General features: G+C 52.0%; 1 protein-coding gene across 8 annotated transcripts; it reads left to right on the top strand.

Annotated features, from left to right (window-relative positions):
* Nucleotides 1–979: 979 nt before the first annotated feature.
* REM1 (RRAD and GEM like GTPase 1) lies at nt 980–9,304 on the top strand. 8 transcript variants are annotated; one of them, XM_036827606.1, is made up of 6 exons: nt 1,001–1,076; nt 1,609–1,733; nt 1,959–2,511; nt 3,561–3,649; nt 7,234–7,435; nt 8,556–9,304. In XM_036827606.1, the coding sequence occupies exons 3-6, from the start codon at nt 2,172–2,174 to the stop codon at nt 8,978–8,980; spliced, it is 1,056 nt and encodes a 351-aa protein (XP_036683501.1). In that variant the 5' UTR covers nt 1,001–1,076; nt 1,609–1,733; nt 1,959–2,171; the 3' UTR covers nt 8,981–9,304. The 8 variants fall into 8 exon arrangements, with proteins under 8 accessions (XP_036683500.1, XP_036683502.1, XP_036683501.1 ...); XM_036827610.1 differs by having other exon boundaries at nt 1,930–2,511; nt 8,709–9,304; XM_036827604.1 differs by having other exon boundaries at nt 1,930–2,511.
* Nucleotides 9,305–13,419: the final 4,115 nt, after the last annotated feature.

Here is a 13,419-nt window from a genome sequence, read left to right as displayed (position 1 = left end):
CATCATGACCGCCTCAGTCCATCATGACCTAAAAGGAAGCACCCTGCTCAGAGACCCATGGATGGCCAAAATTACAAGTTCCCTACAGCCAACTTCTCTTCTGTACCAAGTTCACAGTGTCTCTTTTCTCCTCCTACAGCCCTGGGAAGACTTGGGCGGGGGCGGGGGGGGGGGGTGGGCAGTGGCAGGGGAAGCACAGACCGTGATAGAAAGGGACAATAGGCAGAGACCTGAGTGCCAGGCCCAGGTAAGCCGCAAGTTTACTCATCCTCTTAGTGTGGTATCAGGATTAAATGAGCTAATAATCCAGGCAAAGTGCTCAAACCATGCCAGGCACAGCACAAGAGTCCAGTAAATATTCATCAAGTAGGGGACAGCCATTCTTCCAGGCACAGGACAGCCCTAGCTGCATAAGGGGCGCTTACCCTAGAATCTGGTGAATGAATGAATGACCGCTGCCAAAACAAGACATTCAGAACCCTTCAGTGCAGACTTCCTGGGCTCCCTCCGCCCCTCAAGCCACTTCCCAAAATTAATTCTCAATCCGAAGCAGAGTTTCTCAAAGTGGGGTCTATGAACTCTGCGTCAGGCTCACTTAGACACTTGTTTAAAATGCAGATTCCCGACCCTCTCTGCCAGGACTGCTGAATCTGCCTCTCTTGCAGGGTGGGACCTGGAATCTGAAGAGTTAACAAGTTCCCCAAGTGGTTTTTGTGACGGTTAAAGTTGGTGTGCCCCACTGCTGGAGTGGACAGATGCAGATGCAGAGGGGATCCAGGCTCAGGAATTCAGAACCCGTATCCTTCCCCTCTCTCGCCCCCCACCCCTGGCTAAGGACTTGAAGCGGCGGGTCTGCTGAGCTCTGCGAAAAGTCATTCAGCGGCCAGGGCCTTGGGGCGGAGACCCCGGGGCTGCCCTAATGGGGCGGGGCTGGACGGGGCGGGGTCGCGGCTCCTCCCCCGGCCCGGGCGGCGGGGCGGGACCGGCCTGAGGGGCTATGCTGCGAGGCAGTGGTACAGCCTGGAGCACCCGGCAGCTGCGGCGGCCGGGGACCCTGGACCCCTCCCCACACCGAGGTAAAGGCCCGCGCAGCCCGCCACCAACTTAGTCAAGTTGGTACGGAGTTCGCCAGGCGCCCGTATGGGGCGGGGAGGGAAGGGCGGGGGGGTTCTGCGGCACAGGCAGGGAAGAGGGGGCCTCGAACCCGCGTCCCGGAGTGAGGGACCCCGGATCTCGGGCCCGGAGGGCTGTTGCCTGGGACAGGGAACCCTCCCGGGATCTGGGGACTCACACCCAGGACCCCCGGGCCGGGGAAGCTCGGACTCCGGGAATGGCATGCCCTCCTGGGCCCTGTAGGTCTCCTCTCCACCCCCCTCTCCACAGGGACCCCTTCCTGTCACCAAACCTGGGGTCCGGCTGCCTCGAAGCCCCCGCGCCCCCACAGCAGCTGGAGGCCGTAGTGCCAGACGCTTCTGAATTTTTCACGGAGGGGGCGGGCCGGACACGCTGTTCCCATGGCACCGGGGCTCTCAGGTTTCAGCCGGAGGGAACCCCCAGACCCCCTTAGCCTTTAGCAGGACCAAGCTGCCCCTCCTGCCTCTTCCTCAGCTCTCGTGGGATCGGGCAGCGGAAGTGAATCCCCCCGGGGCTCTCAACCCTCCTCCGTACCTCCCAACCCCGAAGCGAACCGTGGGGAAGAGACCTGTGGGGAAGAAGAGGAGGGGGCAATTCAGGTGTCTTTCGTGAACGTGGGTCTCATGTTCTGAATGGGTGGGGCAGCTCTGTGTGCATGCTTGTCGGGACATCCTATCCGGCTGGTGCCCCTCTGCCTATCTGTGTATCATGGGGGAGTGGGTTATCCTCAGGGCATAGGAAATGGCCTCTGGGTGTGCATGCATGTGTGTGTTCACACGCACTCACCCCTCCCAGCCTGACCCAGGTTCTCTCTGGGCCTGAAGCCAGAAAGCCCCCACAGGGAGGATCTGAGGCGCCTCCTCCTCCCATTTGAACTCGAGGGAAGGAAGGACGGCTAGAAGGCCTAGAAGGCCGCCTCTGGAGGAAGCCGTCGCATCAGCTCATCAGGACTCTACAGAAGAAGGGGCTCAAAGCACCTGGCTCACCACCCACTCCCCTTCTTGCCGAAGGAAAGAAGGAAACCCCCCTTCCCAAGGATGACACTAAATACTCAGCAAGAGGCGACGACCCCCCTGCGTCGCCGAGCCAGTACTCCACTGCCCCTGTCCACCCGGGGCCACCAGCCTGGCCTCCTGGGCACAGCACCTTCTACACAGTCCCAGCATCCCCGACTGGGCCAATCAGCCTCCCTCAACACCCCCACCCGGCAACCTTCATCTGCCCCCAATGGTTGGTCCTCTGAATCCAGCGACTCTGAAGGCTCCTGGGAGGCCCTCTACCGTGTGGTACTGCTTGGAGATCCTGGTGTAGGGAAGACCAGCCTGGCCAACCTCTTTGCAGGAAAGCAAGAGCGGGACCTCCATGAACAGCTGGGAGGTAGGGACCCTGTGGGCTGGGAAGGGATGCGGTCGATGGAGTGAAATCCCTGTTATCTGGGGCATAACGCTGCCAAGAACAGTTGTACAACTCATGCACTGCTCAACTCTGAGGGGCATCTTTCACATAGATTATGAAGTGAATGATAACCCCCTGGAGTTGTGCAGGGCACAGCCTGCACAAAGATCTACAGGAGGGAAATTCCTTGAATAGTGAATGAGAATTTTGCTAATTTCTCAAGGATGAGAGGTGTGTGATTCATTTTCATGTCATAAGGGAAGCAATTCTGAGTTCCACAAGTCCCAAGTATAAAGAAATGGTGCACTTCCTCCCAACCCTCAGACCCTGCCCCACAGACAACCATCCATGCCCACCATGACCTGCAGCCAAACTAAGATCCTACCCAAAATGGAGACTCCCAGACTCTTAAGTTGGGCCCTGGTTCCTTTATTCCCAAGAGGTGCAGTGAGCTAAGAGGGCCTGGGGTCCCAGAATGATGGGGATCAGGGACCGGACAGAGGAAATGAAGATGAGTCCCTGCAGGACTGGCAGAGAGGACCCCGGGTGAGTGGGAGGAGAGGGGAGGTTAAAGGCAGAGAGGAGGTGGGGACACTCTGACCACGCCCTTTCTCCAGCCCTGACTGCTCAGAGTGTGAACCCATATGTACACATGTACACCGGTATGTATGACAGATAGGGAGACAGAGTTCCAGAGAGGGTAACGGGACCTGCCTGAAGCATACACTAAGCCAGGGACAGAGCAGGACTGGGAGAATTCCCAGCCCAACTTTAACCCCACCGCCCCACACTCATTCAATCAACCAAACCAACGAAAGCTTTCTCAGCACCTACTGTGTGCCAGGTACTGTGCTGGCAGCTGGTGAGACATGAGCTCCTCATGGTGTTTCTTGGCCTATCAGGAGAGACAGACATCTAACAAATATGGTGAGCACTTCAAGGAGAAGTGGAGGGGGCGGAAAGAGGGGTTAGGGAGGCCTGCATCCTCCCCAGGCCTGCATCTCCTCCCTGAAATCCGTGTGTTTCCTCAGTTGCAGAAGATGTATACGAGAGGACCCTCACGGTGGATGGAGAGGATACCACACTGCTGGTCATAGACACCTGGGAGGCTGAGAAACTGGTATGGCACAACAAGCAGGATTTAGGGGGAGGGGTGCTGAGGCTAGTACCAGATTCCTGTCCCCTCCTAGGACACTACAGAGCAGGGACAGGGCAGGGCCCATCCTCGGCACCTCCCCAAACCCACAGCTCCTAAGCAGCCTTTCCAACCAAAGCCAGGAGAACCTCATGACCCTGACCCCCTTTTCTCACTCCATTCATCCTCTCCTTACAACCATCCCAGGATGTGCTTCTCCCCCTGCAAATCTTCCCCTCATGAGCACCCTTATCCCATTCCACCCACCCACATTGTACAGAAAAGGAACACCAGATTTAGCCTGAGGTTGAACCCCCTCTTCCTTTGTCTTACCAGTAGGCTTTGTGCAATTGACTTACCCACTCTGGGCTTCAGTTTTCTCACCTAATAAATGGGTGGATCATTCCTGCCTTCCTTACCAGCTGGTTTTTTTAAACTTCTTATGCAGCTTCACAGAGATAAGCACAGTTTGGAGCATGAAAAAATGCTGAACGTGAGTGAAGAATTGTAAATAATGATAATTCTTATCGATCATGACTTCATAGCTAGTAAAAAGAAGACACCAAAGATGTCCTTCCCTAGCCCATTCCAAAGCAGGAAGAGAGCATTGGGCAGGGACATGTCCCCACTATGCTCTTCTTATCTTGCTTGAGTTTTCTTACCTTTGTTTATCTCGTTGAGTCTTTTTTCTTGCTACACAGGTAACCCATGCTCATTGTAGAACTCTGAAGAAATACAACTAAGCAAAGAGAAGGATCTAAAAATCACCTGGGATCCCATCTCTCTAAGGGGTAGGCCCCTCCCCTAACACTCAGGGAGGCCCTGCCCACAGGGTGGGGCTTAGGAGGGCAATGTTGGGTGACTGATTGACAAGAATGGCTGACAGCTCCAGAGATAGGCCCAAATTTAGGGATGAAGGAGCTATGAGACCAATTCCTTTTAACTAGCATAAAAGGAAACCCAGGTCCAAATGAGCATCATAATAATGATGATGGTTCTCCTAACAGCAGCTGACATTTATGGAGCACCTTCTTCCTAAGTGTCAACCCCTGTGCTAAACACTAGACATATATTTTGACATTCAGTCAAGACAAAAACTATACAATGAGTGTATTTCTGATTCCCATTCTACCAATGAGGAAATCAAAGCTCAGAGAGGTTATGTGTCCAAAGTTCTCAGATAGCAAGTGGGATTCAAACCCAGATTTATAATAGCCCAAAGCTTATACTCTTATGCACTAGGACCATCCCCACTGGGAGCATCACCTTCTGAATCTCCATCTGAGGTTCCACTCCTTCACTCACTTGTTTATTAAGAAACACTGGCTGGCCGCCTCAGCCAGGGTGAAGGGAGGGCGCCACGACCAAACCCAGATATGCAAGGCCTGCCCGGGGATCCAACGTCAGGTCCCTGCAGCCCCATCACCCACAGCCAGCCTCAGGGCCAGCCTGAGGGCGGCAGCCTTGAGGGTCCCACATCCTAAGGCCCGCGGAAGGCCTTGGGGATCCAGTGGCCAGCTCACACCCAAGCTTTATTTTTAAAAAAAGAAAGGAAGGAAGAAAAAAAGAAACACTGGCTGGATATTTATCATGGGCCAGGACACTGAAGACCCATCAGTGACTAAGGCAGACATGCCTCCTGGCCTCATGGAGCTCACAGACTGGTGAAGGAGGGTCTACTTTTTGGATGCAGTTGTGAATCCTATGGGACAGAGTCCAGTGAATTAAGAAGAGTGATCAGACTGGGAGTCCCATTTGGGAGACAGACTAGAAGGCAGGAATTGGAATTCTGTGCCCAGCTGGCTGTGTGGCCTTGAGAAAGTGTTCTCTTCTCTGGCCCTTGATTTCCCTACAGTTTCCCTGGCCAGTGTCTGTGAAGGCAGTTCCCAAAGAGGGTCCATGCAGAGAGGGTCCATGCTGATGTCAGAGAGGCAAAATCTGACAGAACTGGGAGGGCCTTTGGTTCATCCAGTAGTACCCCAGCCTCGCTGACCATCAGGGTCACCTGAAGAGTATTAGAAATCAGATTCTCAAGTCTCACCCCAGACCTAATGAAATAGAACCTACAAAAGTGGGGTTCTGGAATCTACATTTTTAATCACACCCCCAAAGGGTTCTTACCCACCAATCCATGTACCAACCAGCTTTTGTGATGCTAACACACATCAAATCGTCCATGAATATTTGTGCAATGAATGAATGAATGGTCAAGACCCACCCTCTCATTCTACAAATGAGAAAACAGACTCCGAGGGAGGAAGGAACCTGTCCATAGTCAAAGCTAAGAACCCAGAATAAGAACCCACATCTGTCTGACTCAGTTCAGGGTTATTTGGCCCTGGGGAAGGATCAGTACAGCTGTTCAGAACTTACCCCTTTTGACAATGATGTTGACATGGATCCGATGCTTTCCTACTTATCTACCTTATTTGGTTATCAGAAAACTTTTCTGGCTTCTTTTCCCCTCACAAACAATACTTCCACCACACTCGGCATTTCCCACTCCTGCCCACTCTCTTCCCTCCTACTCAGCCTGCTCATCCTTTCTAACCCCACTCACCAGTCCACTGTGAAGCCCTCCCACACTCTGCCCAGTTGAGTTCTTCTGGTCTACCCCTGCCCCAAGCCCCATGGGTCCTCCAGCCACTTGCATATGCCTCTCTTTTTTTGGCCGAGCTGCACAGCATGTGGGATCTTAGTTCCCTGACCAGGGATCGAACCCGCACCCCCTGCATTGGAAGCACGAGTCTTCACCACTGGACTGCCAGGGACGTCCCTGCATATGCCTCTCTTAATGGTACTTATCACACTGCATTATATCTCTCCATTTTCATAGCATCCCTTCCTAATCATGAGCTTTTGGAGGGCAGGAACTGTGTCTCCTTAAACACTTAGAAACACTTGGAAAGCTGTTACCTAGGTGGTTCAGTCTCAGAGTGCTGTCCCTGACAAAAGAGCATCATCCAAAACAGAATATCAAAATTACTCCAGTTCTTTCCTTTCCTTGTCAAACATCTTGACAGGACTCCACTTCTTAAAATGCCCCTTGCCTCTCCCACCCCCTTCCCTTACATGCCACAGTTGCTCCTTCAACTCTCTCTTCAAGACTATCCAGAAAAAAACCTCCCCTGGAAGACAGCCTCCTGTCCCCACTTCTCTCCCTTCCTTTTTTTCTTAACTCTGGACTGCAAAAAGCCAAAAGGACTGTCTAGCAAGACCAAACCCTCCTCAAACCAGACAAAAGAGTTGAAAAGGCAAAGCCAGGACTCTCTTTAGCAGAACCCAATAAATCTTTTGTCTCCAGTGCCCGGCCTACAGAAGGAACCAATGAATGAGAGGATGGAGTGAGGTAGTGTCATTAGCCCAATTTTTCAAGCAGAGAAACTGCGGCTCAGAGAGAATCGGTGGTTTCCTAAGGTGACACAGGGAATTATGGCAGAATTTGTCCCCCAATCTGTCCAAAGTATCAACCTCAGCCCCATCCCACCCGTTAGACCATCCCTGCCCCTCCTTTCTCAGCCAGGGCCTAGGTACCGTCTGAGGATGGGCCTGGGTTCCCTCCCCTACAGGATGAAAGCTGGAGCCAGGAGTCGTGCCTGCAGGTGGGCAGCGCCTACGTTATCGTGTACTCCATCGCAGACAGGGGCAGCTTCGAGAGTGCCTCTGAGCTCCGCATTCAGCTGCGGCGCACATATCAGGCGGACCACGTGCCCATCATCCTGGTGGGCAACAAGGCGGACCTGGCACGCTGCCGGGAAGTCTCCGTGGAAGGTGAGCCCTCCACTCCACCCTCCTCCTCCATCTTTCTCTTAGCCCTGTTGTCACTGCGTCTCCTCCAGTGCTCCTCATCTCAGTGACTCGTGCCCCACCACCCCCACCCCGGCCACCTCCATCCTGCATCTACTTGCCTAAGCCTGAAAGCTAGAAACCATTCTTGGCTTGCCTCCTCTCTCATTCCCTCAGACCAGTCCCCAGACCTTGTCAGGTCCACCTCCCTTAACCCCACATTCCCTTCCCACCCCCATGCCCAGAGCCTCTGCCCCATCCTGGCATCTCCACTTTAGCCTGGGCCAACCCCCGTACTTCTCTATCCCCACTCAATCGGTTCTCCTCACCAGCTGCCAGAGTATTCCCGAACCAGAGCTGACCTTGTCACTTCTTTGCCTAAAAATTCCCTTATGTGCCCCAATGCCCTTAGTCTGAGACACTTTATTCACCAGGCATGATAGGCCCAGTGCCTGTAAGCTTTTCAAGGGCTTACATCTGAGACCTGAAAAAGACAATTATTGACTCCAAAATACAGTGAGAAAATTATAAATTCAAATTTCACAGAGCTTTGTGTACAAAACATAATATTGTGTCAGCCAGCAACTGCAAACCAAAATGTTTAAAGTTATACTTAAATTGTATTTAAAGTGGGATGGGGAATATTTTAATACAATTGATGTATCAGGTGGGAGCCATAAAGATCTAAAAATGGCCCTACTCACAGGGCGAAATCTAAAAAATATGTAAAGTGAGACCCAGAGTGGGGAGGCCAGCTCTACAGGGTCACCAGCCACTGAGGACTAGAACCCAGGCCCCTGCAACCAGCCCAGTGGCATCCTGGAAACGGAAGACCATAAGCTTTATGAGCAGACGTCCCAAAATTCTGCAACATGATCCCCAGGAGATTTTGTTGAATCGCAGGTTCCCAGGCCTCACCTACCGAATTAGAATATCTGCGGGTGGGCTCAGCAACCTGCATTTTAACAAGCTCCCCCAGACAATTCTGATGCACAGATTAGACCCCTTCCCTGGCAGTCAAGACCCTTCCGTGGGACCTCCCGGTCTTCCCAGCCTCATTCTGCTATCAGTATCAATCACTAACCTGTGAACTAACTCCTCAAAGCCAGATTTCTCTCTGAGTCCCCTGGCACGCAGCACGAGGTATGGGGAAAGGAAAAATCATGCTTCCGGTTGAGATTGAACACACCTCCTGCTACCTTTATCTCCTTTTTCCGGTTGTGGCTCCGCCCTGGCTCACCTGACCCCGCCCCCTCAGAGGGCCGCGCCTGCGCTGTGGTGTTCGACTGCAAATTCATCGAGACGTCAGCCACGCTGCAGCACAATGTGGCGGAGCTCTTCGAAGGCGTAGTGCGCCAACTGCGCTTGCGCCGCAGGAACTGCGCAGCCCGGGAGCCGCCGGCCCCCAGACGACGGGCAAGCCTAGGGCAGCGCGCTCGACGCTTCCTGGCACGCTTAACTGCCCGCACCGCCCGCCGCCGGGCACTCAAGGCCCGCTCCAAGTCCTGCCACAACCTGGCCGTGCTCTGAGGCCACCCGCCCACTCTCTGGGTGGGGGGCACTGGGGTGCATTCTAGCCTCCACCAGGGCCGCGGAGGGGCAGAGTCTCTGTGGCTTGCAGTCTGCATCATGGGCCTTGGCCGCCCGTTGCCCCAACGTACAGAGCGTCTCCCCAGGCGCAACTTCACGGACCTCTCTGCCCTGGGCAAGTGATGGACAGACCATGGGGCCAAAGCCTAAATTGGGGTTTTCATGCGGTGCGTGTCTTTTTGTAAAAAGTCTTCCTTGTCCTTGGGCTCTGGCCAACCCTCAGAAATTCCCCCACAATAAACCAGACCAGAAGGATGTCCTGTCTGAGTGCCCAGATCTCTTCTTTTGGGCTCTTCCAGGCGTCTCCACCTCCCGCTTTCCCATCTACACGGGCTGCAGACTGGGTTGGCCTGCTGACCTGGGTGTCAGGGTTAGTCAATAAAATCACGGGACCAGTTATGCATTCAGGCCCTTCTCTGAACCACTGGGCACAGCCCCTGCCCCACGACTTTGAGGGAGACACAGTGGAGCACAAACAACCACAGTTCGGTGTGATGACCTCCTATTCTCTCATTAACTCGTTTTTTTAGATGATAAATTCACAAAATATTCTCTGAAAAAAAAAATCTTCGCCCTCATCCTAGCAATATAATAGCTGGTGTTTGCTGGGAGCTGATTGGGTACTAAGCTGTCACAACTATTAATCTTCACGACCCATGTTTAACTAGTTGGAAAACAGAGGCATAGAACAGTGAAGGCTTATGCTCCAGATCACACAGCAGCTATAAGTGAAGTTGCCAGGATTCCAGCCCAGGCTTGTGAGACTAGAGTCTGTGGCCAGCTTATCCACAGTTCTCTTGGAGACTGTGACAAAAAACTATGGACTCCCAGGGAGTCTATATACTTTCAAACACAATTTTGCACACAATTTAAAGGGGGCGGGTGGACTCCATGAAACTCAATCCATTAATCCCCAGGATGGACCCCCGATTTAGTCCGACTCATTCCGTTTTCTAGCTGTGGAATTTTCTAGCTGTGGAATTTTCTAGCTGTGGAAATTGAAGCCCAGAGAGGGGAAGTGAGCACCCCAGAGTCGCCCAGCCAGTAAGGGTAAGGACCAGACCTCAGGGCCCAGCCTCCTGCTATGTCTGTGTGGGAAGTAGGAGGTAGTGAGGCATCATGGCTGGGGATGGGCCTTGGGGGTCAGGTCAGGAGTTTCCAGCATAAGGGGAAGTGGTGTCACTACTTTGAGAGGAGAACATGATGCAAACAGTTTGGACCATTGTGTCCCTGATGCCTGACACCCCTGCCCCCAACCAGCTGCCTGCCCAGATGTCTCAGCCCCCCACGTCGGCCATGTCCCTGCTGCCAGGAACACCAAAGCACAAGCAGGCGAGCCATCCTCCAGCTGTGACCCCCCAATCTTGCCAGCAGGGCACTGATGGCACTTACTTTCCTATCCCAACTCCAGCCCGGGGAAGGGAAAAGGAGGAGGGTCTTCCCCCACCCTAAGCTGTCTCTGGAGGCCTGTGGTCATGGGGGAGGGGCTATAGTTGTGGAAAGTTGGCAGAGGCAGCCGGCAGCAGCCGGGAGAGTGGAAAAAATGATATCAAACCCAGAAAAATGCAGGCCGGATGGAGGGCCCAAGCCGGCCCTGGGAGGTGAGAGGGAGGGAGGGAGGAGGCCCCACAGGCTGAGAAAGGAAGAGGGCCAGGGAGAGAGCGCAGGAGCTGGTTTGGAAAAACCTGGGGACAATCAGCGTGATTCCTTCCTTTCTTCATCCGCAAATATTAACTGAGGGCCTACTAAGTGCAGGGCACAGTGCCAGGTTCTAGGGAGATAGTGGTGAAGAAGGAGTAGGGTGTTGCTCCCTGGAGCTCACAGTCTGGTGGGGAAAACAGACTAGAAAACACATATATGATTAAAATAATTACAAACTGATAAGGCGCTAAAAATCAGGGTGGTCATGAAAATAATCCTCTTAATTCACAGATGGGGAAATTGAGGGCCAGAAAGGGAGTACCCAAAGCTACTCAGATTGTGGAAGAAATCATTGAGACCAGGATTGGGGGAAGGCAGGGGAGGGAAGAAAGAAAGAAATAGTGCAGACTAGATGCAGGGGTGAGTATGCAGCCAACACAGCAAGACAGCACAGTGGTGGAGGGCATAGGCCCTAAACCAGGGGGTCAGTATTCAACCCCTGCTCCCCTCCATCTCTTTGTGCCTTAGTTTCCCCATCTATAAAATGGGATTCATGACAATTACCTCCCTCAGGATTGATGTGAGGATTAAATGACTTAAGATGTGTCAAGTACTTATAACAGTTCCTGTGTCTAGGAAGATTCAGGAAATGCTGGTTCCTGCTATCATATCTTAAAACATTAGGGAAACCAGAGTTTGTTTAGGGTAAGATATTTTGAGACCGTGAAGACTCGCTTGGGAGTCTTTGCCCTATTAAGACACTGGAGGACTTTAGGAAACTCTCTTCCCTTCTTGGGCCTCAGTTATCCCATCCGGAACATAAAGGGATTGAATCTGAACTTGTAGCATATACTCATGCACTCACACGTTTGCTGTCTGCCTCCCCCACAGGAATGAGGGGTCCACAAGAGCAAGACCCTTGGTGCTGCTCTCTCCTCAACACCTGCATTAGTACCTGGCTCATAGTAGGGGATCACTAAGTATTTGTGGAATGGATTAATTAACCAATCTGTAAAAGGGCCCTTCCAAACCTGATCTCTCTGATTCTAGGAGTCTGTAAATAAGGCATGGCTGGGAAAGCATGTAAGAAAACCACAATATTCCTCCCAGGGACATGGCCTATTATAGTTTAGAAAGTTCTTTCTCAGACATAAAAACAAACCAAAAAAAAAACAAAAAAAAAGCAAAAAGCTAACTTTGTTTTAGCTCTTTCTATGTGGTAGGCCCCATGCTCCACGCTTGGTACACGTTTTATCATTTCATCATCACCATCTACTTAATAGGTACCATTTAACAGATAACAGGTGAGCACATTGAGGCTAAGAGAACCCAAGAAATTTGTCCAAGGCCACACAGCAAGAAAGGGTAGTCAGGATTCACACCCAGATCAGCTGTCAAGAGGCAGGTAGGAACTGCCATCTTCATTGTACAGTTGGGGAAACTGAGGCCCAGAGAAAGGAGAATCTCCCAAGGTCATGTAATAACAACAGCAAACAGTTCCACCACTCTTACCATGTATCAGGTGCTGTGTTGAGTGCTTTTCGCATATTAAATCCTCAAAACTGCTCATATTATCACCATGCCAGTTTTCAGATGGAGAAACTATAGCAGATACCCTGCCAAGGTTGCACAGTTAGCAAATAGCCAGGATTCGAACCAGGGAAGTCTAGTCCCGTGGTGTGAAAGGCTCAACTCTATCGCACTGTCCGACGGTACAGCAAGTCCAGCGCAGGCTGGTTTCTGCCCAGCACCCTGCTGCCTGGGCTGGGGGCAGGGTGGAGAACAAAAGCACATTGAGAGTATCCTCAACCGCCAGCTGGGACTTTCCACCTTGAAGGGAGGGTACTGTTATGGAAAAAGTGATAAAGCTCTGGAAAGAGGAATGTCTCCCCAGGGGCCCCAAGTCTCCTCAGAGTCTTCCCCCCTCCTTTTGCTTTGGGGGAAGGCCACAAACTGTGCCGTCCTGATCCAGATGAGATGAAGGCCACCTGGATCCCAACACACCCCAGCCTGGCTACTCAAATACTGAGGATCACTGGCCCTGACGGAAAGTTCCAATTTCTCAGCCAAGGGCACGAAGCTTCCACTCGGGGACCCCCAAGGAATCAGGTTCAGGCTGGAACTCCCCTGTCCTTGGATGGTGAGAAATTCACATCTCCCAGGCACAGCTCAATCCTTCCTTTATTCAGCAAACTTTGACAAGGGTGTGTGCTCTGAAGGAAGGTAAGGAGGGTAGAGAGAGTCACAGCGGGCTGCTTTGTAAAACAAAATGTTTTTAAAGATTAAGAATCTCTAAGCTCTGCCATGACCATGTGACCTTAGGCAAATCAAAATATACAGAGTGAAGGGCTTAGGGTAGAATTCTTTATGCAACTGTCTCAAGAATATTTGAATATTCTAGTTCAACAGCTTGAAAAAATATACAAGTTCAGTTTCAATTTCGGCACTGTTTCCTTCTGTTCAGTTCAGGGTTTAGTTAAAAATAATACTAATGATGGGATGGGAGCTCTGGGTTCAACAGTGTGTGTTGTTTTCCCAGTTCCATCTGATTCAAGTTCAAGGCTAAGATGGATCACTGTTCCAGTTTCTGTGCCGCATAACAAACCACCCAAAGCTTAGTGGCATAAAAACAATCATTTTATTATACTCATAGATTTTGTGAGTCAGGAATTTGGGCAGGGCGAAGTGGGTACTGCTCTTCTCTGGGACCTCGGCTGGGAAACTCACAAACACTGGAG

This window comes from Balaenoptera musculus, chromosome 15, assembly GCF_009873245.2.
Source record: "Balaenoptera musculus isolate JJ_BM4_2016_0621 chromosome 15, mBalMus1.pri.v3, whole genome shotgun sequence".
NCBI lineage: Eukaryota > Metazoa > Chordata > Mammalia > Artiodactyla > Balaenopteridae > Balaenoptera > Balaenoptera musculus.
Note: the sequence above shows the minus strand (reverse complement) of the source record. Positions and strands in the feature narration are given on the sequence as shown.